The sequence below is a fragment of the Dipodomys merriami genome, unplaced genomic scaffold, assembly GCF_024711535.1.
Source record: "Dipodomys merriami isolate MVZ:Mamm:240054 unplaced genomic scaffold, mDipMer1.0.p SCAF_2, whole genome shotgun sequence".
NCBI lineage: Eukaryota > Metazoa > Chordata > Mammalia > Rodentia > Heteromyidae > Dipodomys > Dipodomys merriami.
In genome coordinates this window covers 60023372-60047449 of record NW_027203381.1, presented here as the reverse complement: position 1 = coordinate 60047449, position 24078 = coordinate 60023372, and the positions used below count along the sequence as shown (strand labels likewise).

The 24078-nt window shown below is 43.9% G+C and overlaps 1 protein-coding gene across 2 annotated transcripts in view; it reads left to right on the top strand.

Annotated features, from left to right (window-relative positions):
• Positions 1 to 24078, top strand: part of Dgkg (diacylglycerol kinase gamma) — a 210750-nt gene that overhangs the window by 71495 nt on the left and 115177 nt on the right. The window contains exons 5-12 of one of the 2 annotated variants that reach the window (XM_070029773.1): positions 257 to 319; positions 3841 to 4011; positions 9636 to 9685; positions 12792 to 12866; positions 13571 to 13693; positions 17297 to 17414; positions 20026 to 20114; positions 23177 to 23293. In XM_070029773.1, the coding sequence (XP_069885874.1) occupies positions 257 to 319; positions 3841 to 4011; positions 9636 to 9685; positions 12792 to 12866; positions 13571 to 13693; positions 17297 to 17414; positions 20026 to 20114; positions 23177 to 23293 (806 nt within the window). The remainder of the gene's footprint in view (positions 1 to 256; positions 320 to 3840; positions 4012 to 9635; positions 9686 to 12791; positions 12867 to 13570; positions 13694 to 17296; positions 17415 to 20025; positions 20115 to 23176; positions 23294 to 24078) is intronic. The other variant, XM_070029774.1, reaches the window with a different exon arrangement.

Genomic DNA, 24078 nt, shown 5'->3' with positions numbered 1-24078 from the left:
AAGGAAGGAAGGAAGGAAGGAAGGAAAGAAAGAAAGAAAAGAAGGAAAGAGGAAACGAAAGGAAGGAAGGAAGGAAGGAAGGAAGGAAGGAAGGAAGGAAGGAAGGAAGGAAGGAAGAACATGAGCTCAGATGACAAGTAACCCTGACCCACAAACACAACTTATGTGAACCACATCATATGGGACGGGGACCCACCTGCCCCTTTAAGAGACCAGGAGCATATACTAACCTTTAAATTATCTTTTTATTTCCAAGATTCTAGTGTCCAAAATGTGGATAATGCTGCCAAAGCAGATGAGGCCTGTGCCCCTGATACAGGTAAGTCTTTGGAATATGCGATTTAGGGGAAGACTGGGGAATACCTCATCCATGAGGAGAATGTGGAAATCTGGTGTTAAGTGAAGTTCTTTCTCTACTTGCCCTGGAACAAACTATGTCAAGATTTGGGACAGATTGCCATTTGCCTCTGTCCAAAGAAGGAGTGAGTGAGTGTGTGTGTGTGTGTGTGTGTGTGTGTGTGTGTGTGTGTGTGTGTGTGTGTGTGTGTGTGTGTGTGTGTGTGTGTAGTAATAGTAGTAGTAGAGTAGTAATGATGACTTCTCATGGATGGCCAGAGAAGATACAAGTATATAAGGGCATTCTCAACAGATTGAGGAGTTACTGATAAGTTAGCAAGGAGAAGCCAACAAAAATTGTTTTTGAAGATCTGTTTGCCTGGCCCCTGTTTCTTACATATTCCTTTAACCTCTACAGTCACACCACATGAAGAGCTGGGGTTTGGGGAGGTTATGAACTACTGGTGTACCTTGCAGAGCAAGGATTTAATTCATACTTGTCCAACCGCAAAATTTCTGCTCTGTTTCCTATGCAGAAAGAAGCAGTGATATTTCTTGAGATACATGGTGGTTTGTGTCTGTGGCAAGGTGCCATTTTGGTTAGTTCCTGGTGGGTTCACCAAAGTTGCCCTCTCCGAGGCTTCTGTAGTGTCTGCTGTCCTTAGGCCTAGTCCTGGGCTATGGCAGATGGGGAATCTCCCTGGCTCATTTATAAATGCGAAATGATTTCTCTGTGTTGATGACAGGCCCATGGCCCAAGGCCAGCCACTCTTAAGAAGTCTGGGGAAAGCTCTGTGCCATTGGTTTATTCCTATAATCCTGAGATCTGAGGATTGTGGTTCAAAGCCAGTCCAGGCAAGAAAGTCCATGAGACGTTTATCTCCAGTTAACCATCAAAAAGCCAGAAGTGAAACTGTGGCTCAAATGATAGCACACTAGCCTTGAGCATATAAGCTCAGGGGCAGTATCCAGACCATTAGTTCAAGCCCCAGGACCAGCACCAAAAAAAAAAAAAAAAAAGACTGAAAAAAGGCAAAGATTGCCATCCTTGACTTTTGTTCTCATGACTAATACACGTTTTCTGGTCACTAGCCACCTAAATCAGATCAAGCAATAGAACATACAGACTGCCTGGGTTTGATTTCTAACTCTTGGCAATACCTGTGGGCATGCTTGAATAATGTCTCAGTTCCTTGGTATCCCATCTGAAAAAATGGAACAACAGTAAGTGTTGTTATGAAGGTTCAGGTGAATTAGATGTGTAAATGCTTAGAACAGCATCTGGCACAAAGTAACTGTTCAATTATTATTATGCCCCTACCTCTACACTTTGTTCTTGGTATTATTTGCCAAGCTCTCCTTCAGTATGCACCCTCAGCCACCGGAGGTGTCAGCTGGCATCCTGCTCTCATAGAAGGTCACTAGTGGACTCTCCAAGTTTCTTTGGAAGCTTTAAATACAAAGAAAGACTCAGAGAGTCAGACCTCGTTTACTGGATGTGATCATTTTGCTAAAAAGATTTATAAATACATGAAGTCAGAATCTTCCTATTGGGATGTGCCCAGGAGATAAAGAATAGCAGTTTTTTGGTTTTTTTCATATATTATGTATGTATATATTTATGTGTACATACATACCTATATGATTGAATACATGTGTATATACATATATAACTATATGTATGTATACATGTATGATAGATAAGATACTATAATTCAATGTTCTGCTTTCCAACCATAGTGAATTGTTTTAAATCTCATGAGTGCTTCACTTAAACACGGAAAACTCTGTAATCCTTCTAGTTTCCTTTCTAGCTCTGAGTGGAGAACAGATTAGAAACACATCAAGAATCCACTTGAAGAAACTCTCATCTCAGGTCCCTGTGGTGTTTTGTGGGTCAGGGTTCTTGTCATTTGAGCTCATACTCTTTTCTTTTTGGTGCTGCTATTGGAGTTTGAACTCATACCTAAGTGCTATTCCTTAGCTTTTTTTCCCAGTTTGGGCCTGGTTAACCATCATTTCAGTTCTTGTTTCCTGAGGTCTCGGAGAATTTGCTAGAAGTTTGTCATTTCTGTCCCCGTCGGAGGGGCGAAAACAAGTCATGGTTGCCCAGCAGCTGATCTGCCTGACCTTTTGGCTATTCTCTTCCTCAGAGACAGCTTCCTCTGTCCCTTCTTATGAACATGTTATTGATCATAAGTTGTCCTTCTTGAAATCCAAGGTGATTGAAAAGTGGCTGCTGGAGAGAATGGCTCAAATCAAAGGACACAGATGCAAAATGGAGTTTGGTGTGCCTAGCTTTTATCTTGCCTTTAGTTAATTGGTGAGACCAAATGAGGAGTCAGTCAGCACAAAGCAGCTTAAGTACCTTTTACTGCTTGGTCCCTTGATTCTCTGACTAAGGATGTTATGGGTGGCATGACTCCCTTCCCCTTTGGTCCTTACCATCAGAGTTATCTTTGCCTCTAAGGCTTCAGTACTTTGTTACTTAGTAGCATTGCCATAGCTTCACTGCATTTGCCACTAATAGTCTTCTGTTTGCCTTGTCAGTTGTTTTCTGTGAATTTTACTCGCTTACTAGATACAAAAAAATCATTTCTAATGGGTATGAAGGTTAAAAGGGTAACTGAAGAGAGAGTATGACAAGTACCTCAAAAATTGATTTTACACACAATAATAAAAAAATTGATTTTACAGCTAGGTATTGGTGGCTCAGGCCTGTAATCCTAGCTACTGAGGAGGCTGAGATCTGAGGATCCTGGTACAAAGCCAGCCCGGGCAGAACAGACCACAAGACTCATCTCCAGTAAACTACTCAGAAAAGCTAGAAGTGGTGCTATGGCTCAAATAGTAGAGTACTAGCTTTGAGCACAAAGAAGCTCGGAAACAATGCCCAGGACCTGAATTCAAGCCCCAAGACTAGCAAAAAAAAAAAAAAAAAAGATTTTACACCATGAAATATACTTGCCTAGGTTTCTTGTTAGTAATATGTCTTATTTTTCTGACTCGAGGACAAAGTGTGAGAGAAACAAAGAATTTATCCTTGTGGTACAATAATATTTTATTGCTCTGCTAAGTCCTTTTTACATTTTCTTAGGCCAACTAACTAGCACATTTGCAATTAGTCAAAGTCTTTCTTAGTTTTCTGGAAATTGGTTGTCAGTCTCAGTTTCTGTTTTTCAGTATTTTATCCTTTTATTTGTCTTTAAATGTATTTGAGAAGAGAATTATGAGAGGCTATACTGGTGAAGTTCTAATCAAAATTACTTCATTAAGTTAGATATGTCCAAAAAGATCATCCAAAGTACATTCAGCTGTTGACTATTGGTATTACCAAGAATCAGTATTACCTTTTCTGAAAATGCAAAGAGAATAGATGAATTTCCTACAAGGAAAAAACTCTTAAAAGTGACGCAATGAAGTCAACTCAGAGAATATAACCTCCACAGTATGGACATTTCCTAATGTCTGTATCTTTGGGTGCCTTCCTTTTGCCCATCACAGATGCAAACACAGTCCAGAAGCCAGTGACAGCCAAAGATCAAGTGACTGCAGCCCCCCTGGGAGTTCCTGTTGCTCAGTCGTCAGGCTCAGAGTCTCCAGTCGTGTATTTGAAGGATGTCGTGTGTTACCTGTCCCTGCTGGAGACTGGAAGACCTCAGGATAAACTAGAGTGTAAGTGCTTGGCCTATCTCAGACTTCAGCTGTTTCCTAAAGAATGATAGAGAGTCGTGGCAATCATTTCTTACCCTACTAGAGATAGAGCTGGGATCACAGATATGGATTCTGCCCCTTTGAGGCAGACTTTTCTGCTCTGTCACCAACACTGACAGGGAAATTTCTTTGACTCCACCCTAGGACACAGTACCAGTTGTATATATGTTCAGGTTCAATGTTCTTGACATTGAACCAGAATTTGGAAAAGGGAGAGCTTCTCATCAAAAGTCAAGACTCCTCTGCTTGGCTGGTGGCACTTCCTGAAAACCTCCAACACAAGGCCACTGAGATTCCTAGTTAGGATGACTTTTCTAGCTGGGGGCTGGGGTTCAGACCACCAGGTGTGATCTGAGGACCGCAGTTTGAAGACAGCCCAAACAGGAAAGTCTGTAAGACTCTTATCTCCAATTAACTTCCAGAAAACTAGAAATTGAGCTGTGGCTCAAAGTAGTAGAGCACTAGCCTTGAGCAAAAGGAGCCCAGGGACAGTGCCCAGGCCCTGAGTTCAAGCCCCACAATGGACAAAAAAAAATTAGATAACTTTTCTTTTTTTTTTCTTTTTTTTGCTTATGTGGTGCTGAGGAATCGAACCCAGGGCCTCAGGCATGCAAGGCAAGTGCTCTACCACTGAGCCACCTTCCCAGCCCCTAGATAACTTTTCAAAGGAAAGATATTGAATATCTGTGAACAAGCAACCCTATATTGTTATTTGCATGTGAATGTGTGTGCACATGCATGCATGTGGTACTGGAGTTTGAACCAGGGCCTCACACTTGCTAAGCAGGTACTTTATTACCTAAGCCATGCCCCACCAGCCCCACCCTTTTTTGGTATTAGTTATTTTTCCAATAGATTTTCCAGTTTTGGGCTGGACCACCTTGGACTTCGACCCTCCTAGGTAGCTAGGATCTCAAGCATGTGATGCTATGCCTGGCAACAAGCAACTCTTTCGCTATGGTGATTTGTTTTTCCCTTGAATTCTCATCCATTTCTGTCCTGTTAAGACTTATTTTCATTCCTCCATTCACCTACTCATCTTCCACACACAAGCTCTTGGACCTCTAAAGGAAGAATGCTAGTTAATTTTGAGAGTTGAACTGTGTTTCATGGTGCTACAAAGTTGGTTACAAAAGCAACTTTAGGAGGAGAGTAAGAGCTTGGATTAAAAAGACCCTATAATCTTGCAAAAGACTTACCTAAGGGATGGTTTTGCTGATCTATGAGTGCCTACAGGTATGCTTTTCACAGTAAGAAATGAGAGGACCTTGTTACAAAACATAGAACCTACTCACTGCTTTGGGGATTTGAGTAGACAATAAGTGAAAACATACCAAAACAGCAAAAGTCAAAATTCCATTTACTAATAAGACAGGCCACAAAACTTACACATAAGCAAGGGCAGTCTGCCAAAGGTCAACTGCCAAAACCAAAATGGAAGCATTTGCTCATTAACTGAGCTGAAAAATCTCCCTGAAGCCTGAGGTATTAACGACTCCAAGTCTGAAGCTCTAATTTGGTAGCAAATGTAACAAATTTCAGTTTTCTTCTGACTAGTGTTAAAAGTGCCATGTCAAATTATTTCTAACCTTCAGCTCTATTTTGAGTTTTAGGCATTGTAGTTGTTAATGACTGACAAGGAGAATGGTAGATTTTCCTTCACGTTAGTTACTCTCATTATATCTTAAAATGACAATGAAAAATACAGAAGTTCAACAGTGATAAGCTCAGGGCCCAGCTTGTTTTTGTATATACCTCGCACTCATCTCCTCTGCCTTAGATCGTTTTGAAACAAACATCAAGGTCGCATTTCATGCATACATATTTCAACATACACCTCTACGTTACACACTTAAATATAACCACAAACTGTTAATCACATCCAAAGAAAATGATTCCTTCATACTATCTAATATTCACCTAGCATTCACATTTTCCCAATTGTCTTATGGGTTTTGTTGTGTTGTTGTGTGCTAAGTACTGGGGCTTGAACTCGGGGCCTGGGCACTGTTGTTTAGCTTTTTTGCTCAAGGCTAGCTCTCTAGCACTTGAGCCACAGCTCCACTTCCAGCCTTTTGGTGGTTAACTGGAAATAAGAGTATCACAGATTTTTCTGCCTGGGCTGGCTTTAACAAAAATCCAAAGATCAACCAGGCTATCTTACAGGGTTTTTATTTTATTTTATTTTATTTATTTTTTTTTTTTTTGGTCGGTCGTGGGGCTTGAACTCTGGGCCTGGGCGCTGTCCCTCAGCTCTTCAGCTCAAGGCGAGCGCTCTACCACTTGAGCTACAGCGCCACTTCCTCTTACAGGTTTTTAACTGGTTATTTGAATCAGAATCCAAGGAAGATCCATGGATTACTATTGGTTATTATATCTCCTCAGATTAATCTTTTGGCTTCTTCTCCATCTTTGGTTAATTTGTTCCCTTGCAATTTTTCATTACAGAAATTTGATTGTTTATTCTGCCAAGTTCTCATTTTGGTTTGTTTTTATTGAATTCCATCAATTCAAATCCTTCCTTGATTTTAATGATTAAAAGCAAGTTAAGGGGCTGGGAAGGTGGCTCAGTGGTAGAGCGCTTGCCTTGCATGCATGAGGCCCTGGGTTCGGTTCCTCAGCACCACATAAGCAAAACGAAAAAAGCTGGAAGTGGCGCTGTGGCTCAAGTGGTAGAGCACTAGCCTTGAGCTGAAGAGCTGAGGGACAACGCCCAGGCCCAGAGTTCTGGCCCCACGACCGGACCCCCCCCCAAAAAAAATAAATAAATAAAAATAAAAGCAAGTTAAGCACCAAGTGCCAGTGGCTCATACCTCCTGAAGAGGCTGAGATCTGAGGATCACAGTTGGAAGCCAACTTGGACAGGAAAGCCCATGAGACTCTGATCTTCAATTAACTACCAAAAAAGCCAGAGATGGAGCTGTGGCTCAGGTAGAGCACTAGCCTAGAGCAAAAAAAGCTCAAGGACAGCACCCAGCCCTGAGTTCAAGTCCCATGACTGTCATACACACACACACACACACACACACACACACACACACACACACACACACACACACACACACACACACAGAGGCGGGGAGGAGGGATTAAACTATACATTTTCCAAAAAAAATCAAGCTTATATCTTTTAGGAAGTAAAACCTGCAAGTCTACCAATTCAAAATGCAAGATTAACTCTCAGCACTGAACATCTTGTATATGCTAAAGCACCTGAAATGCATCTTACCATTTTATCCTTACCACAATCTTTGAAGGATGAGATGATAATTCTCATTTCATACCTGAGAAAAGCATGGTAGGGTTGGAAGACAGGCACAGAGCTCACCACTAGAGAGTAGACTTGCTCAGCTCTGTTATTCTGTTATTCATTGTATTATTCTATTCTTTATGCACAGCAGGATCAGAGCAGGGGGGTCAGTGGTAAACAATCACGTCAGCTCCAAGTCCTGGCACAATGCTAGCGAGAAGGCCTGTCCTTCTTTATGTCATTCAGTCCTCTCTTCAGTGGGTCAGCAGCATACACCGAGTGCCCCTGCTCAGGACATTCTTACCAAGACATGCTGAGTAGTCACAAAGAAAGGGCAGCCCATGACCCTACATGTGTCTGTGTGTCTGTGTCTGTGTCTGTGTGTCTGTGTCTGTGTGTCTGTGTCTGTGTGTCTCTGTCTGTGTTTCTGTGTGTCTCTGTCTGTGTGTCTGTGTGTGCTCTTGTTTGGCTTTTTTCACTCAAGACTAGCATTCTACCACTTGAGATACAGCTCCACTTCCAGCTTTTGGGTAGCTTATTGGAGGTAAGTGTCTCGTGGACTTTTCTGCTCAAGCTAGCTTCAAACCATGATCCTCAGATCTCAGCCTCCTGAATAGCTAGGATTATATGCATGAGCTACCAGAGCATGGCCCATGACCATACTTTTAAAGAATATGGACACTGAAAAGGTATGCACTGTGAAAAAATAAAGCTGTAGAGACAGTGAAACATATAGAGGCAAATAATGATAGTGACAACTTAACGTGACCAGGACATGTGCTAAGACACCTAAAGGATCTCACCAGGGCAGGGCCAATCTGAGATGCTACTCAGAGGAAGCAGGCATGAAGGCCTTTAAAAGTGGGACAGAATAAAGAGATGTTTAGCTCTTATTCCTGCTCAGCTTTCTTCACAGACCACAGAGATCCTGTCTCTGTCTTTCAGGTGAATGAAATGCACATTTGCTCTTGAGTCCAAATTTTCCTCCAGATCTTCCTTAATCTACATCACCTTCCTGCAGCTAAGAACATGATTGATGAGGTCTTCAAATAGACATTGATTTTTTTTTGCGAGGGGGGTGGGTGGAGATACACAAAGCTGAGCATCCTGAATCTGAAAATCCCAAATCTCTAAAATCCAAAACTTGTTGAGCCTCAATATGATGCATAAATGAAAATTTCCAAACCTAATTTCATGTTGAAACACAGATGCACTACAAATATTATATAAGGTTGCCTTTAGCCAGATGAGGTGGTTCAATTCTGGAATCCTAGCTACTTGAGAGGGAGAGATCATAGGTGGTTTGAAATCAATCTGGGCATAACAATTTGCAAGACCCTATTTCAACTAATGTCTGGGTATGGTAGCATATTCCTGTGATCTGAACTGTAGGAAAAGCATATGGCTGGGCACAGTGATATATGTCTGTCCTCAGTGACACAGGAAAGCATCGATAAGAGGACCCCAGCCTAAGCCAGTATGAGCATAAAATGAGAACCTGATTAAAAAACTAACCAACCAACCAACACAAAAAGGGGCCAGAAGTGACTCAAGGAAGAACACTTGCCTAATAAGTGCAAGGCCCTGAGTTCAAGAATCCCCAGAACACACACACACACACACACACACACACACACACACACACACACACACACACACACACACACACACACAGAGCCTCCTTTTTATTTCAGTAGCAGTGATTACATTATCCCTATTACTGAGGGTTAAATATTAATGATAGAGTACATATGACAATACTCTATGCATATTAAATGTCATATATAAATATTCATTACTAAAAGAAAATTTAAAAATTAAAAACATCTGTTGAGTGCCTTCTGCACTGTCCATTTAGTGTATCAGTGATGGATCAAACCTTCATGATAATCCTAGAAGAAATGACAATCATCTCTACTTTATGGATATTAGTTGAGCCCAACAAAGTAAATGAACTTGTTCCCTGCCCAGAAGTGATAGGGCACACCAGGGTGTATATCTTCCTAACTCACACTCAACGTGACCTGGTGCCTCTGTCTGCCCACCAGCTGGGCCTGTGCTCTGCCCTCTGCTGGTGATGTGGAAAAGTGTGCAGGTTTCCCAGAGACTTGCCCTGGATCCCGATCTCATGAGTCACAGAGTTACTACTTAGATGGGTGGGGAAGCCAGGTGACTTGATCTCCTTTGTCCTACTCTGTACCTTAGAAGGAGGCTGAGCTAGTGCAATCGCCTTTGCCGTCATGGTCAGATCTAGTCGAAAATTTTGGTAGCATCAAAACCTCTGCCCATCCATCGTTCCTGGAGGACATCTCAAGCCTGTCTGTTTTTCTTGCAGTTATGTTTCGTCTCTATGACTCAGATGAGAATGGACTCCTGGACCAAGCAGTAAGTTCTCATTCTAAATATCCCTCCTGGATCTGAGAAAGGCTAGGGAGGAGGAAGCAGCCAAGGAAGAATCTGAAAATGTTCCGTCCTATCTTCATAGCAATCGCAGTGTTCCCAAAAGAAATCTGAAGAGTCCCCCATCTTCTACTCCAAAGAGCCAGCCAGCCTTGAAATGCATTGCCATTTCATTCCAGATGTCAAATCATAAAGTCTCAGGACAAGGAATGAGTTAGTATTGCATCTAACCTCACTTCCCCATTTAGAGACCTGGCTGAACTTTTCTGTTGCAGCCCAGTGGCCAACACAAAGGATTTAGAGGGGGCACAAGACAAGGGTGAGAGAGCAAGAGGGAGATTACTGTGAGGTTTGATATCTCCCATGATTTCTTCTCCTACCCCAGGATTCCAGCCTAGGAGCCAGGTTCTGTCTGCTCTGAGAACACTATCCCACCCCATTGTACCTGGGAAAGCTTAAACTTGCCTCATCCCTTCAGGAATGTGCAGGGACAAGTTAGAAGAAACATAGCAAAGAGAGAGTCCTGAACTCAGGCCCTGAGGGCCTGTCTGGCCATGCCAGAGTCAGAGCTCATTAGTATAGTGCATGGGGGGGATTTGGACTGGAGGAAGGAAGGAAGGTAGGGAACAGAGTGAGTGAACAGATGACGTCAGAGGGAGGAAATGACAGAAGAGATAGAGGAGTTATGATGGTAGGAGAAGGAGGAATAGGGAATGGGGATGTGGCCAAACAAATCTGGCTTTACAGGTGATGGAAAGGGTTCATCTTTTCCTGGGGGGCGGGGGAGGACACAGAGATGAAGATGAGAGCAGAGGAGCAGTATGGTGAACTCATGTCTTAACTGGAGCACTGGAGACACTGTGCTGAGGGATACCAGTTAGGACACTGCTGAACCAATCAAGGCCTGGTTTCACAGTAGTAAAGTATTGTGCTGTAGCAAGAAGGTTTATGAGAGGCATGATGACAGAGACTGAAATGATTAAAGCATGACATGACAGTGACCTTGCATAAGATAGACATCTTGCTGGGTACAGGAAGTGGTTAAATTATGGCTCTCTTTGAAGATAACATTGATGAGCAGAAATGGCTCTCCAAAAAGTAAGAGGGTTCAACTCCCCACCCATCCTCCCCCCCCCCGAATTTCCTGACTGATAAACTTGGCTTTTTTGTGTGAATTCTCTCTCCCATGAGCAAGGTCCCCAACTCAGGAGTTACTCGCTTAGGACAACTATTACACCAGGCTTCCTTTCCTGCCCACAAGAGATCTCTGTCTGCCAGACAGCAGAACCCCTGCTGCTCTCTCCTCCTTCTGTCCCACCCAGTAGGGAGATCAAAACAAGGCTAAACCCCCTCACATCCTCCCTCTCCATTACCCCCTGCTTCCAGCAGAGCGAGACATCTTACACGATGGGCCTTGGCGTTTTGAAGGTGCTCTCAAGCCAAAATGGCCCTAGTCTCCCATGCTTCTCATAAGACAGTGAATAGCCTCTGGTTTGTCTATGCCCTTCTTAAAGTATGGAACTGAATGGGCCCCCACCATGGCTTTTTAAACATCACAGTGTGGCCTTACCAGGGGAGACACTGAGAATGAATTCTTCCTGAAATCTCCCATTCCACTTCTATTTAACATTGCCAGTGACCAAGCCTAATTCTTGGTTTCGGAATCACATTTTCTAATTGAATCGTGAATTCAGGGAGATTCACAGGCTCCTTTCCACTGGAATTTCATATTTCTTCCCACTTCCCTGTGCACACCTGCAGCCCCATCCTGCAAGTTTTTCTATGGAAAATTAAGTGCAATACTGTTCTTTGAATCCCTGTTGAGGCTTATTTTGTTTGCTTTACTCAGTGTTTCTACCCGGTGTAGGCAACAATTCTATTCAAGTCTGTCCAGAGCAATCTTAATGTAAACAGTTTAGCTGATGCATGAGTTGGTAACCTTAACCCCTAATACTTCCTCAGCCAAGTATAATTCAGTGGGTCCCTCAGTGCACTGACTCATTATCACCTGTATCTATAAGATTCTATTCAGTTGGCCTTGATACCCAAAGACTCGCTCATTCATGAAGCAAACATATCCTTTATAAACTACTCGTCACAGGGTTCTAGGCTCAAGGCTAGTTTACAGTGCAAAGGGAAAAGGAGACACCAAACAAAATTAGATCATATTGTCTGAGCAAGGACCAACACAGCAACCCTCCATCCAATTGATACTGACCCCAGAGAAGGTTAGATGGATCTCAAGTTGCTAAAACTGTGGGGATGAGGAGTGATAAAAGGAGAGAAGCTCACACCTGTAATCCTAGCAAGTCTGTAAAACTAGAAATGCATCTGTAAAAATGGAAATAAAAATTGCCACATTTGGAGTATTGTAATGGGTTTGGTTTTGAGTTTTACTCTTGGAGAAAAGGAGACTGAGATCTGAGGACCAACTCGAAGCCAGCCCAAGCAGGAAAGTCTGTAAAACTCTTATCTCCAATGAACCAACAGCAAGCTGGAAGTGCGTTAGCTCAAGTGGTAGAGCACCGTCCTTGAGTGCTAAAGGCCAAGTGAGAGAGTGAGCCCTGAGTTTTTTGCCCCAGTACTGGCTCAAGAAGGTGAAGGAGGAGAAGAAAGAGGAGGAGCAAGAGGAGGAAAAGAAGGAGTTGGGGGGGGGGGGGAGAAGAGGAGTGGGAGGAAAAAGAAGGAGGACAAGGAGGAGAAGGAAGAGAAGGAGGAAGGAGGAAGCGTAACAATTAGAGGAAGGAGGAAGGAAATAAGACTTTGGCTTGTAAGTATTTGTCCGATCACAAAGGAGAAACCAGAAAGGCTTCCTGTATCTTACAAGAACGCAACAGTGGAAGGAAAGCATGCCCAGGAAGAGGCCAGTGTTCTGGGCTTTCCACACACCCCTGGCTTATCCAGCTGCCAGGCTTTGTGACTGAGGCAAAAACACACAGTGAAGTCCTCATGAAATGCCAATGCATTGGACAGGCTGCTTCTCCTGATCTGCCCTGCGCAAGTCTACCCACTGGGTTTGGTTTTCAGTTCTACTCGTGGTAACACATCTTCGGTTGTCTCTCTTAATATTTTCTCTCCTGATGTTTTCCAGGAGCTGGATCGCATTGTCAACCAAATGCTGCATATTGCCCAGTACCTGGAGTGGGACCCCACAGAGCTAAGGCCTGTGAGTTTCTGTAAGCATGGGTTGGAAGTTCCCAGGAAGGCAAGGTCGTATTCGGAACGTGGGTGCAAATGTTTTGTGCACTAGCGCTCCCAGACTTGTCTTCATTGGCACCTTGAACCTCAACCTCCCACTTCTCTGCCAGACAATACATACGCAGCAACCACAAAAGTCATAGACATAATGGAGATTATAATTCTAGCCAAGTGCAAGTCAAAGAATCTAGGGTCAGAAGTAAGTTTGGAGCTTTCTCTCAACCACCACATGTCACTAACAATAGTAACTGCATTTTCTGAGGTCTTCTGTATCAGGTAATACGATTTATATGATTATAATAGAAGTATAATTTATAAATATGTATTTTCACTATTGTCATATACATGTGTTACATTTATGTAATTTTTTCGAATCTTCATTACAATTCTCCAAATGTAGCCATTTTTATTTCCATTTTTACAGATGTGCAACCTAGAAACCAGAGAGATTTCGGGTGACCCAAATCTTTGCCAGGTCAGGGCAAAGCCAGACAAAGAGCCCTGATCCCCTCACTACTAGTCTGGATCCTCGAAGCTCTGACTCATTCTGAATAAGAGGGGAAATGGATACAGGAGAAAACAAATAATACGAGACCAAAGAGAAAGCGAGGGCAGAAGGGAGGTACAAAAGTTCAGCTAAAACTAGATAATTGTTATTCTTGGATTCTGCAGATCTTGAAGGAGATGTTGCAAGGGATGGACTATGACCAGGATGGCTTCGTGTCACTACAAGAATGGGTCCATGGAGGGATGACCACTATCCCACTGCTGGTCCTCCTGGGGATGGACGAATCTGTGAGTTGATTAGCTGCAGTTCAAAACTCCCTGGTCATTCAGGATCATTAGAATCCATGTTAGAATCCAAAGCTTCTGTCCTTCTCTTCACAATGCACATGGGATGGCTCACATTCTCTATTTCCATCCCCTTCCCCTGTTAATGTCCAGAATGTATTTATTCATTCATTTGACGTACATTTACTAGATTATTACTGGGTTAAAAATATTGCTCTGTGGCCAGACACTAGTGGCAAAAGCTTGTAATCCTAGTTACTCAGGAGGCTGAGAACTGAGGATCATAGTTCAAAGCTAGCCCAGCCAAGAAAGCTCAGGAGATTCTTATCTCTAATTAACCACCAAAAAAAGCTGGAAGTGTAGGTGTGGCTCAAGTGGTAGATCACTAACCTAGATCAAAAAACCTCAAGGACAGCATGCAGGCCACATGTAGAAACATATACATACATACATACATGTGTGTATATATGCATATATGTATGTGTATGTGTGTAAATATGTGTGTGTGCACGTATTACTAGGGAACACAGATTCAATATTTGTTTGCAAGAGTCTTATACACAACCAGGCCAAGGGCCAAATGAACTTCAAAGAAAAACCCTATCTCTTCAACAACATTTTAAAATGCTGAAAGAAGTAGGGAATGGAGGGAGAAAAAGGAAGAGAAAAGAAGGAAAAATACTAATCTTTTTGGAAGGGACTTGTGATGGTCTTTTGCTTAACAATAAAAACAAGCAGATAGGGTAGGGTTTTTTTGTTGTTACCATTTGGTTTGTTTATTTGTACCATTCCTCCGGGCCTAGCTGCGGTCCCTGAGCTTTCTTTGCTCAACACTACCACTTGATCCACAGCTCCACTTCTGGCCTTTTGCTGGTTAATTGGATATAAGAGCCTCCTGGTCTTTCCTGCCCAGGAAAGCATTAATATAGCATTAATTCTACATGTGTAAAATTACAGAATGCTTCCATCAAGGTCTTGGATATCTGATTGTTTGTTAAGCTTTTTCTAAATCTGCTATGACCACTGAGAAATCTGGGTATATCTAAATAGAACACACACACACACACACACACACACACACACACACACACACACACACACACACACACACACACACACACACACACACACACACAATCTGTCTCCTAGGGAAATTATCAGCTGCATCACATCCTATGTGGGTAAGGAAGCTATCCCCCACCTTGTGCAGAAATAAAATAACCACATGATGGCGCTAGAACTCAAGCAGAAATGGTTGTTTTAGTCCTTTGTGGTCTATTTGCTTAACCAATCTGTAGCTGACAACTATCTTAGTAAACACGGAGTTTTCATAGGAAATGAAAGTCCTTTGGGCTACATGAAGCTGCTAGGTCTGCTAAGGCTCTAAGTCCCCTTCTGTCCAGGAAGGGGAGGGTTATAGAAGAGCGAGGGCTGAAGCCAGCCAGAGCCTCCCCAGCCCTCACCCCATCTCACTACATGCTCTGCAGCTTATTCCCTTGTGGTCATGTTCTAGTTATACAACCTCTGTCTCTGTTTCTTACCTGTGGAGTAGGGATAAATCTCCCTCCTCATTTGGAAATGCATACTCTCTGTTTATTTTTGTGTCTCTCGGTGTTCGGTATAGAGGAGAAATTTAATAGAAGCTTTCATTTACCATATGTCTAAAAGTGGGTTATTTGCTTCATTTGCCTTATTTTATTTAATTTTTATAATTCATTCTTAAGGTAGATGTTTGAGAAATAAAGGCGCTAGTTGATCTTTTGAAAACCCTTAGATTAAAAAAACAACAGGATGGGGTGGGGACGGGGGGAGGGAGAGGGGGGTTGGTAAGTGTATGTACTAGTTCTGGGGCTTGAACCCAGGGCCTTAAATTCTCACTTGGCTTTTCCACTCAAAGCCGGGGTTCTACCACTTATGCCACACCTCCACTTCTGGCTTTTTACTGGTTAATTGGAGATAAGATGCTCACAGACTTTTTTGCCTAGACTGACTTCAAATCCTGAACCTTGGATCTCAGCCTCCAGAGTAACTAGGGTTACAGGTGTGAGCCACCAGCACCCAGCTAAAGAATGCATTCTTTTACCAAACTATATATTCCTGATCATAGCACTAGTATATGCTCACTGGAGAAAATTTAGAAAATATAGAAGAAAGTGGAATTTTAGGGGGAAAAATAAAATGTATTCTGCTATCAGCGACAGCTAACAACTCAGTTGTCAGGTTAATGAAATTCCTTCCAATTAAAGATCTTATTATATGAAACTGACATCATCAATATATCATTAAATTTGTATTCTAATTACTTCACTGAACACATTCTAGTATCACTAGATAATTCTATAAATATCTTTTTGATTGCACCTATGATTAAGCATATAACCTATGACTACCCTTTTAATGATTTGTAGGCCTTTAAAATTTTTCCAGATTTTAATTAATGATGGGTTAAACATCTAACAGAGTGCAAAAGAAGCTCATTTCCCTTGAAAAATTATTTCTTGGCTGGGTTCCAGGGATTCATGTCTATAACCCTAGCTACTTGGAACATTAAGATTTGAAGCTCATAGTTTGAAGTTAATCCCTAGCAGACAAATCTGAGAGGTTCTTATCTCTAACTTTAACTGGAGGAAAAGTGTCAGAGTGGAGGTATGTTTCAAATGATAGAATGCCAGCCAGATTTTTTTTTTAAGTCAAGCAAAAGTATAAGGCCTTGAGTTCAACCCAGGCAATGGCACAGAAAGAAACAAAATAAATCTATCTTTATGATAGAATCTAATAAAGGAGATTTCAAGTCGTTTAAAGGATCTTCACATGGAAAAGTGTCATGAAAATAGATTGATAGATGATAGGTAGGTAGGTAGGTAGGTAGATAGATATACAATTTATACTTTTGCCATCCTGCTATAGAAGGAGTATTTTATCCCTTCATTCAGACATTTCTTTTTCTTTGTTTGTTTGGCTGGTTGGTTGGGTTTTAGTTTGGAGGGGCTGGGGTTTGTGTATGCCACCCTGGAGCCTGAGCTCAGAGTCTAGTGCTATCCCTGTTTGATTTTTGTTGTTATTGTTGTTATTCTGTGTTGTTTTTCCTCAAAACCAGCACTCTACCTCTTGAGCCATAGCTTCCCTTCCAGCTTCTCAGTAGTTCATTGGCAGTAAGGGTCTCCTAGAACTTCCTGCCTGGCTGGCAGGAAGTTCTAGGAGACTCTAGCCTTCTTATCTAGGATTACAGGTGTGAGTCACTGGCACTTGGTTTCTCATTCAGGTATTTCCTGATTTGATATTCACTAATTTTGATTTTGATATTCACTAACTTCAGAAAACACACAGACATGAAACAGGTGACATGGATCAAGACACAATGTCCTTATAAACTGATTTGTTTGAAACTCCTTCATACAGCTACTTAAAGATAATAAAATAAAGAAAGAAAAAAGAAAACACACCCGAAGAATTTTTTATTTGTATCTCGAACAATTTATAAAGTGAATAACTTACCTGCAACTATGAAAGAGAAGTTAGGAAGAAAAAAAAACCCATACAGGAAGCGGCCTCTGGCTTCCTCCCTGAGGGCTGCCAGCTCAAGGTCTCGTGCTCTGACCCTTACAGGGCTCTAAGGGTGATGGGCGACACGCCTGGACTCTGAAGCATTTCAAGAAGCCAACCTACTGCAACTTCTGCCACATCATGCTGATGGGAGTTCGGAAGCAAGGCCTGTGCTGCATTTGTGAGTAAACACACACCACACACACCATGCACACACACATACACACCACACACATACACACACATACACCATACACACACCATACACACACACACCACACACACCATACACACACACCATACACACACACATATACACACACCATACACGCACCATACACACACACACACACCATACACACACACCACACACACCATACACACACCACACACACCATACACACATATACACACACACCATACATACACCATACACACACCACACACACCATAAACACACACATACACACACACCATACATACACCATACACACACCACACACATACCATACACACACATCACACACACACCACACACACCATAAACACACACATCACACACACACACCACACACCATAAACACACGCATACACACACACATACACACACACCGCACACACCATACACACACACACACCATACACACACATCACACACACACACCACACACACCACACACACACACCATACACACACACCACACACACACCACACACACCACACACACCATACACACACACCACACACACCATACACACACACCCTACACACACACTGCACACACTATACACACACACCATACACACATCACACACACACACACCACACACCACACACACCATACATGCACACCATATACACACACACCATACATACACACACCACACACACCACACAGACCACACACACCATACACACATACCATACACACACACCGCACACACCATACACATACCACATACACCATAAACACACACACTCACCGCATATACCATACACACAACACACACATACACACACCATACACACACATCACACACACCACACACCACATATACCATACATGCACACCATATACACACACACCATACATACACACACCACACATACCACACACACCACACACACCATACACACACACCACATACACACCACACACACCATACACACACACCACACACACCATACACACACACCATACACACACACACACACCACACACCACACACACATACACACACACACACACACCTGATCACTTGCACCATTCCAAGACAATCTAGGCATTTCTCTTTCAGATCAAGAGGCCACCCTCATTGCTCCATCAGGGAACAAAGCAAGGCCGCTGTGTCCGATCTTGATTCTACATGAGTCGATGGACAAGATCTGTACTGTGGTTGGAATCATGGGTCACTGACCCTCTAGAGAAAAAAAACTTATTAAAGTTCATGCATAACTAAAAAGCACCTCATACTAATTTTTTAGCTGGGCATCTGGGGGAGTTCCTTTGTGCTGGTACAGAAGCCTGGGCTCTCACTTGGCTTTTACCACTGCAGGCTGGCGCTCTACCACTGGAGCCATACTTCCACTTCCTTTAGTTAGGTTTTCTGGTCAATGTTTATTTCAGTTGTGTTTAGAGGATTTTTTTACTTGCTTAAGCCACATACTCTGTATCTCATACATAGGAATTAGAATAATGTATTAATTACATTATACATTAAAAGTATATATTTAATTCATATCATCATCTACTTAGGAAATTCAGAAGGGAAAGAAGAAAAAAATGATAAGTGAAAGTAGAAAAAGAGAGAGGGGAAACTGGTAAGGTAAATGGGAGAAAGTGACAGAGGGAAAGGAGAAAGAATGAATGATGTGGGGAAGAAGAGCATAGGGAGCAGGAAGAGAGGGAGAAGGTTCTTGCTGACAGCATCATGACTCAGGTTTCAAACACTAGACTGCCCACCAGAAGCCAAAGCACAGCAGGGAAGTCTCTCGGGATGATCCAGCTGCCTCATGCTCTAACATACACTTGCCATTTGGGCCATAGAGGTTGACCTAATGGAGCCAGGTCCACCAAGACCTAGTAGAGCACTGTCCACCAAGAACAAGCATTGGCTTCATTTTGCTCCTCCTGTTTCATTCCTAGTAAATTCCAGACTTATTGCATAATTCCCTATACTTCATCAGGGTGGCAACAAGGTACTATGGAAGAGTGGTACCATTTGTGGAGTAGCTACTCGGACCTGGGAGGCTTCACACATCATTGAATCCTTCAAAATCCCTACAAAGAGGAAAAGGTCATTCTGTGCACATGTCTCCACCCCATCTCCCCCCTCCTCTACCACATGCACACACCAGGAAACTGAATTACAGAGCAGTAAATCCATTTACCCAAGAGGCTGTAGATTGTTTACACATGGCAGAACTAGCCAACAGGCTTTCTACATACATCACTCCGAAGACCCTGGCCTGTCCACTCAGCCATGCCAAGATGGAAACTCCGCAGTAGGGAGCAGGAGACTACTCACACTCTCCTTTCAGGGGACTATGTCTGGCTGTGTTCACTGTCTGCAGGGGAAGTGACTGTGACAAGGTGGAGGTTGAGGCCTAGAGAGGAGAGATGATCAGGGACTGTGCTCAAGAAGCAATGGGAAACTGCTGAATTCTTGTTCAGTCAGGCAAAGGTAGTGCCACATGCTCCTTGCCATTCACAGGCCTAGTGTCCTAGGGCGGTAGTGGAGCCTTTCCTGGGAGTCACTTATTTGTTTTGATTTTTCTTTTTTCTTTTCAGACTGTAAATATACTGTCCACCAACGCTGCGTATCCAAAAACATCCCCGGGTGTGTCAAAACGTACTCAAAAGCCAAGAGGAGTGGCGAGGTTGGTGATTCCTATTGCCTTGTTCTACTGCATGTTGCATTGAGGACATGTCCATCACCCTGGACCCCTGGGTGGGAAGAGGCTCTGGAAGTTTTCTCCAGTCCCTTCTCTGCTTCAAGGATCACTCCCAATCCATCCCTTTCATCCATCTATCCACCCAGCATCTCCCTGGTGTTCACCATGTGCTAGGCCCTGTACTAGAGGCTGCACAGGTAATAAGAGATGGTCCCTAGTCTGTTCAAGCCCTGGGAGTTCAATCAGGAGACAGTGTTGTGTAAGTAAAGTGCAAAGTAGCAAGGCGTATGCCATCACAAGGCTGCATGGACCACGCCCTTGAAGAATGGAAGCTAAACCAGTGAATGTTGCACAAGGAATGTGGCATCTGAGTTGTGTCTTGAACTCCGGTCAGGAGTCTTAGTGAGGCAGCGAGGAGGACTGGAGCCTTGTGTGCTCCAGCATGCAAGTGTGGCTTATTCTGGGATCTGCTCTTAGTTTGTTGTGGCTAGTCCAGAGGACACTTAAGGAGATGGGACAGAAGGTATGCTCCAAAGGGGGTGAGATCTGTACGTGGAGATGATGGTTATGAAGAATTACAAAGAAGTTTTCTGGGCAGTTGAGAACCACTGATGAGCTTCAGAGATACAAAGTTGGCTGTGTTTGCTAGCTATGTGAGTTGTTTCAAGCATGGTTTAGGAGAGAAATCAAAGGGAGGAAAAAAATATCTTGCAATAGTTAAACCAAAGGTAGTGTCACCAGTGGGGTTGGTCTGCACTCAGCTGTAATTTCATCACGGCTACATCTACACTGAGCATCCCCTGGGCTGGGCCAGTCATTGAGTATTTTGACTGAGGCACTGATGAAAGTAGAGAAGACAAAGAGACGATTGGAGAGGTAAATTGGAGGTACTGCCACCAGAACTTGGGGAGGTGGACATAGCTGAGGAAGAGAGAAGGAATGGCTTGCAGGGTTTCTATCTTGCCATTTGGGTAGTTCCATTTGCTGTGGCTGGAAATAGATTGTCCTGAAAATTAGGGGAGGGGCCGCTCTGCCTTACTGCAGAGGGAAGAAGATTAGGAGATATTGAACAGGCAAAGGTTGTGTCCAGCCCTCCTACAGAAGCACCTGGAGAGATAAGATTGTTCCAAGGACTCCTGTGCATGCCCCCCCATACATACTGCATGGCCCCTCCTCCTCTCCCTCCGCTGCCATACATACCCCCTCCATGCCCATGCCTTCTGCCAGGACCAGGTGTGCCTCCCGGGCTCAAGCCCTTGCCTAAGGCCTGGCCACCTGTCATACAGAACAGAGTGAGGGACCAACAAGGCACACTCAGAACCTCCAGAGCCTGTAGGGGTGACCCAAGTCCCTCACCATCTCTTCTGATCCCCACCCCCACCCCGGAGTTTGGAGAAGGCATCATGGTGCCAGAAAGACAAATCTGGACTTGGAGTCAAAAGACCTGGGGAGTCAAAAGTGGGGCCCCACTTGGCCACTTATCAGAAATTGGGGGTCAGTCACTTAACCTCTCAACTCCTCCCACTGCTGAAATAATAATAATAATAATCTCAGAGTAGATTCAATGTGACCATATAGATGACAAATCAATAAGCAAACTGAGTTCTTTATACCATTTATGGTACAGGGCAGAAGGTGAGAAGCTACTAACACCTCTTTGGGATCAGTAATTTTTTTTTTTTACCAAAGTCATCTCAGAATAGGAGGTATTAGCAATTTCATTGTTAAGGAATTTTGAACATTTATTCTTATTTCATAGTAACATGGATAGTATCACAGAAATAGTTCATATGTTTTTCAGTTGGACATTTCTGTCTGCGCCCCAGATTCCTCCCTCCAAAGCCCACTTTCACTTCTTTCTACAGTTCAGGATCCCTTGATGGAAATGTCTGAGAAGTTCTGTGGAATTCCAGGAAGAGAACCCAGGCTTGCAGGCAGAGGGCCTGTCACTTCAACCACATTTATACAGCCATACCCAGACACCCCCATCTACCTGCTCTGGTGGCATTGTCTGGCCAGCAAGCAGAAACAACCAGCTGTCCAAGGAACTGATGGGAAGGGCACCCACAGGATCATTGCTAATTTTTTGTACTCTTTTCTTCTGGTACTGGGTCTTGAACTCGGGGCTTAGGCATGGTCCTTTCGCTTTTCTGCCCAATGCTGGCTCTCTAACCACTTGAGCCACCGCTCCACTTCTGGCTTTTTTTTTTTTAGTGGTTAATTAGAGATAAGAGACTCACAGACTTTGCTGTCCCAGAATGGCTTTGAACCTCGATCCTCAGATCTCAGTCTCTTGAGTAGCTTGGGAGTACAGATGTGAGCCACACCAGCTTCTTTGGACTTTTGAATCTAACTTCCTCTAGAACATCCGAGGCAGTGTAAGTCATACCAGTGATGCAGCCCAGCCCATCCCTACAGACTCTAATATGTTTGGAGTGTGGGGTAGGTGTAGTACATTCGGAAAAAAAAATAGATTGTTTTAATGTAAGGCTGAGGAGGGAGAAGGGAGCTGCCCTAGAGGGGGTACCGTCAAAGAGTACAGACCATTCTGGAGGCCCTTCCACCCAATGCTACCTCATTGCATCCCCCTAGCAATTCCAAATGGGGAACTTATCCTTCAGTCTCTACAGATGAGGGACCTGAGATTCTCAGGTGTCTAGGAACTGGCCAAAAGATGCATGATCCAGAGCCAGATCAGTAGCTCCAGCCCTCCCATGCCCCCTTGTACCTCGGAGCCTCCCAGAAAAGGCACAGCACTATGTAAGGACTTCTTCAAGACCAGACAGATGAGCGTGCACGTGCAGGATGAGAGGCTGCTTAGATATTCGCCTGCCAGTGTTGACAAGCAGTTCAAAGTTCAGGAAAACTGGGTTTGAATCTATGACTAGCGCTATGTAGTCAGGCAGAGAGAAACTGAGCATCCAGGAAACAGGAAACAGTCTCCTCTGGCCCTGCCACTCCCATGCGCCTCCAGCCCCATCTCCAGCCCTGGGCCCAGGGGTGTGGTTCTGCTGCCTTCCCTGGTATCCTTCCCTTCCCTCCCACAGGTGATGCAGCACGCATGGGTGGAAGGGAACTCTTCTGTCAAGTGTGATCGATGCCACAAAAGTATCAAGTGCTACCAGAGTGTCACCGCGCGGCACTGCGTGTGGTGCCGGATGACGGTGGGTTGGTGCCCAGGGGTGGCTCTGCTTCTTGTCAATGTGGGGTCTGGCTTAAGCTTGCAGCCTGGGACCAGTGGACATCCCACCAGAGGATAAGAGCAGAGCTGGCGCTAGGAGGCTAGGAGTGCCCCCAAAGTCCTCACTTGGTGCCTCCGATTCTAGCCATGCTCCCGTGAATCACCAAGCTTCCCAGGGACAGGACACCTCAGAACCAGAAGAAAGAGCATTGCTGTGAAGAAGCTGGCCCAGCCCCTGCTTACAGGGCCAGGCAGCTAGGAACAGCGGCCTAGGCTGTGAACTTCCTTTCCCTGGGTATCACCTAGAACAAGGAGTACTGACAGAGTAGAAGAGGAATTAGATACTTGAATGCCTGCTCCTTAAGGTCTCAGAGGAAGACAGATACTTGCCCTAAAGGTACAGTAGTCCCCCTCCTTGGCCCAAAGGCCTGTGCCTCCCACCAACCACAATGGAGGCCAGAGTACATAGACCCTCTGGGCACCAGGAGCATAACTGGCAGCCAGCGAGCTGCCAATCTACCTGCCAAAGCCACCTGAAGGCCTCCTGAGCAGGGATCAGCCACAAAGAATGGGCTTCCCCACACCAGTTCTGCAGAACTCTGCAGGTGCAGAGGCTGAGTGCTGGCTTTACTTCTAGCCTCCCATAATGAACACATGAGGACTGGAGATATGGCTCAAATGGGTAGAGCACCCATTTCAGCAAGCATGAGGCCCCAAGTTCAAACCCTAATAGTGCCCTCAGAAAAGGTTTATCCATCGAGATCTTCT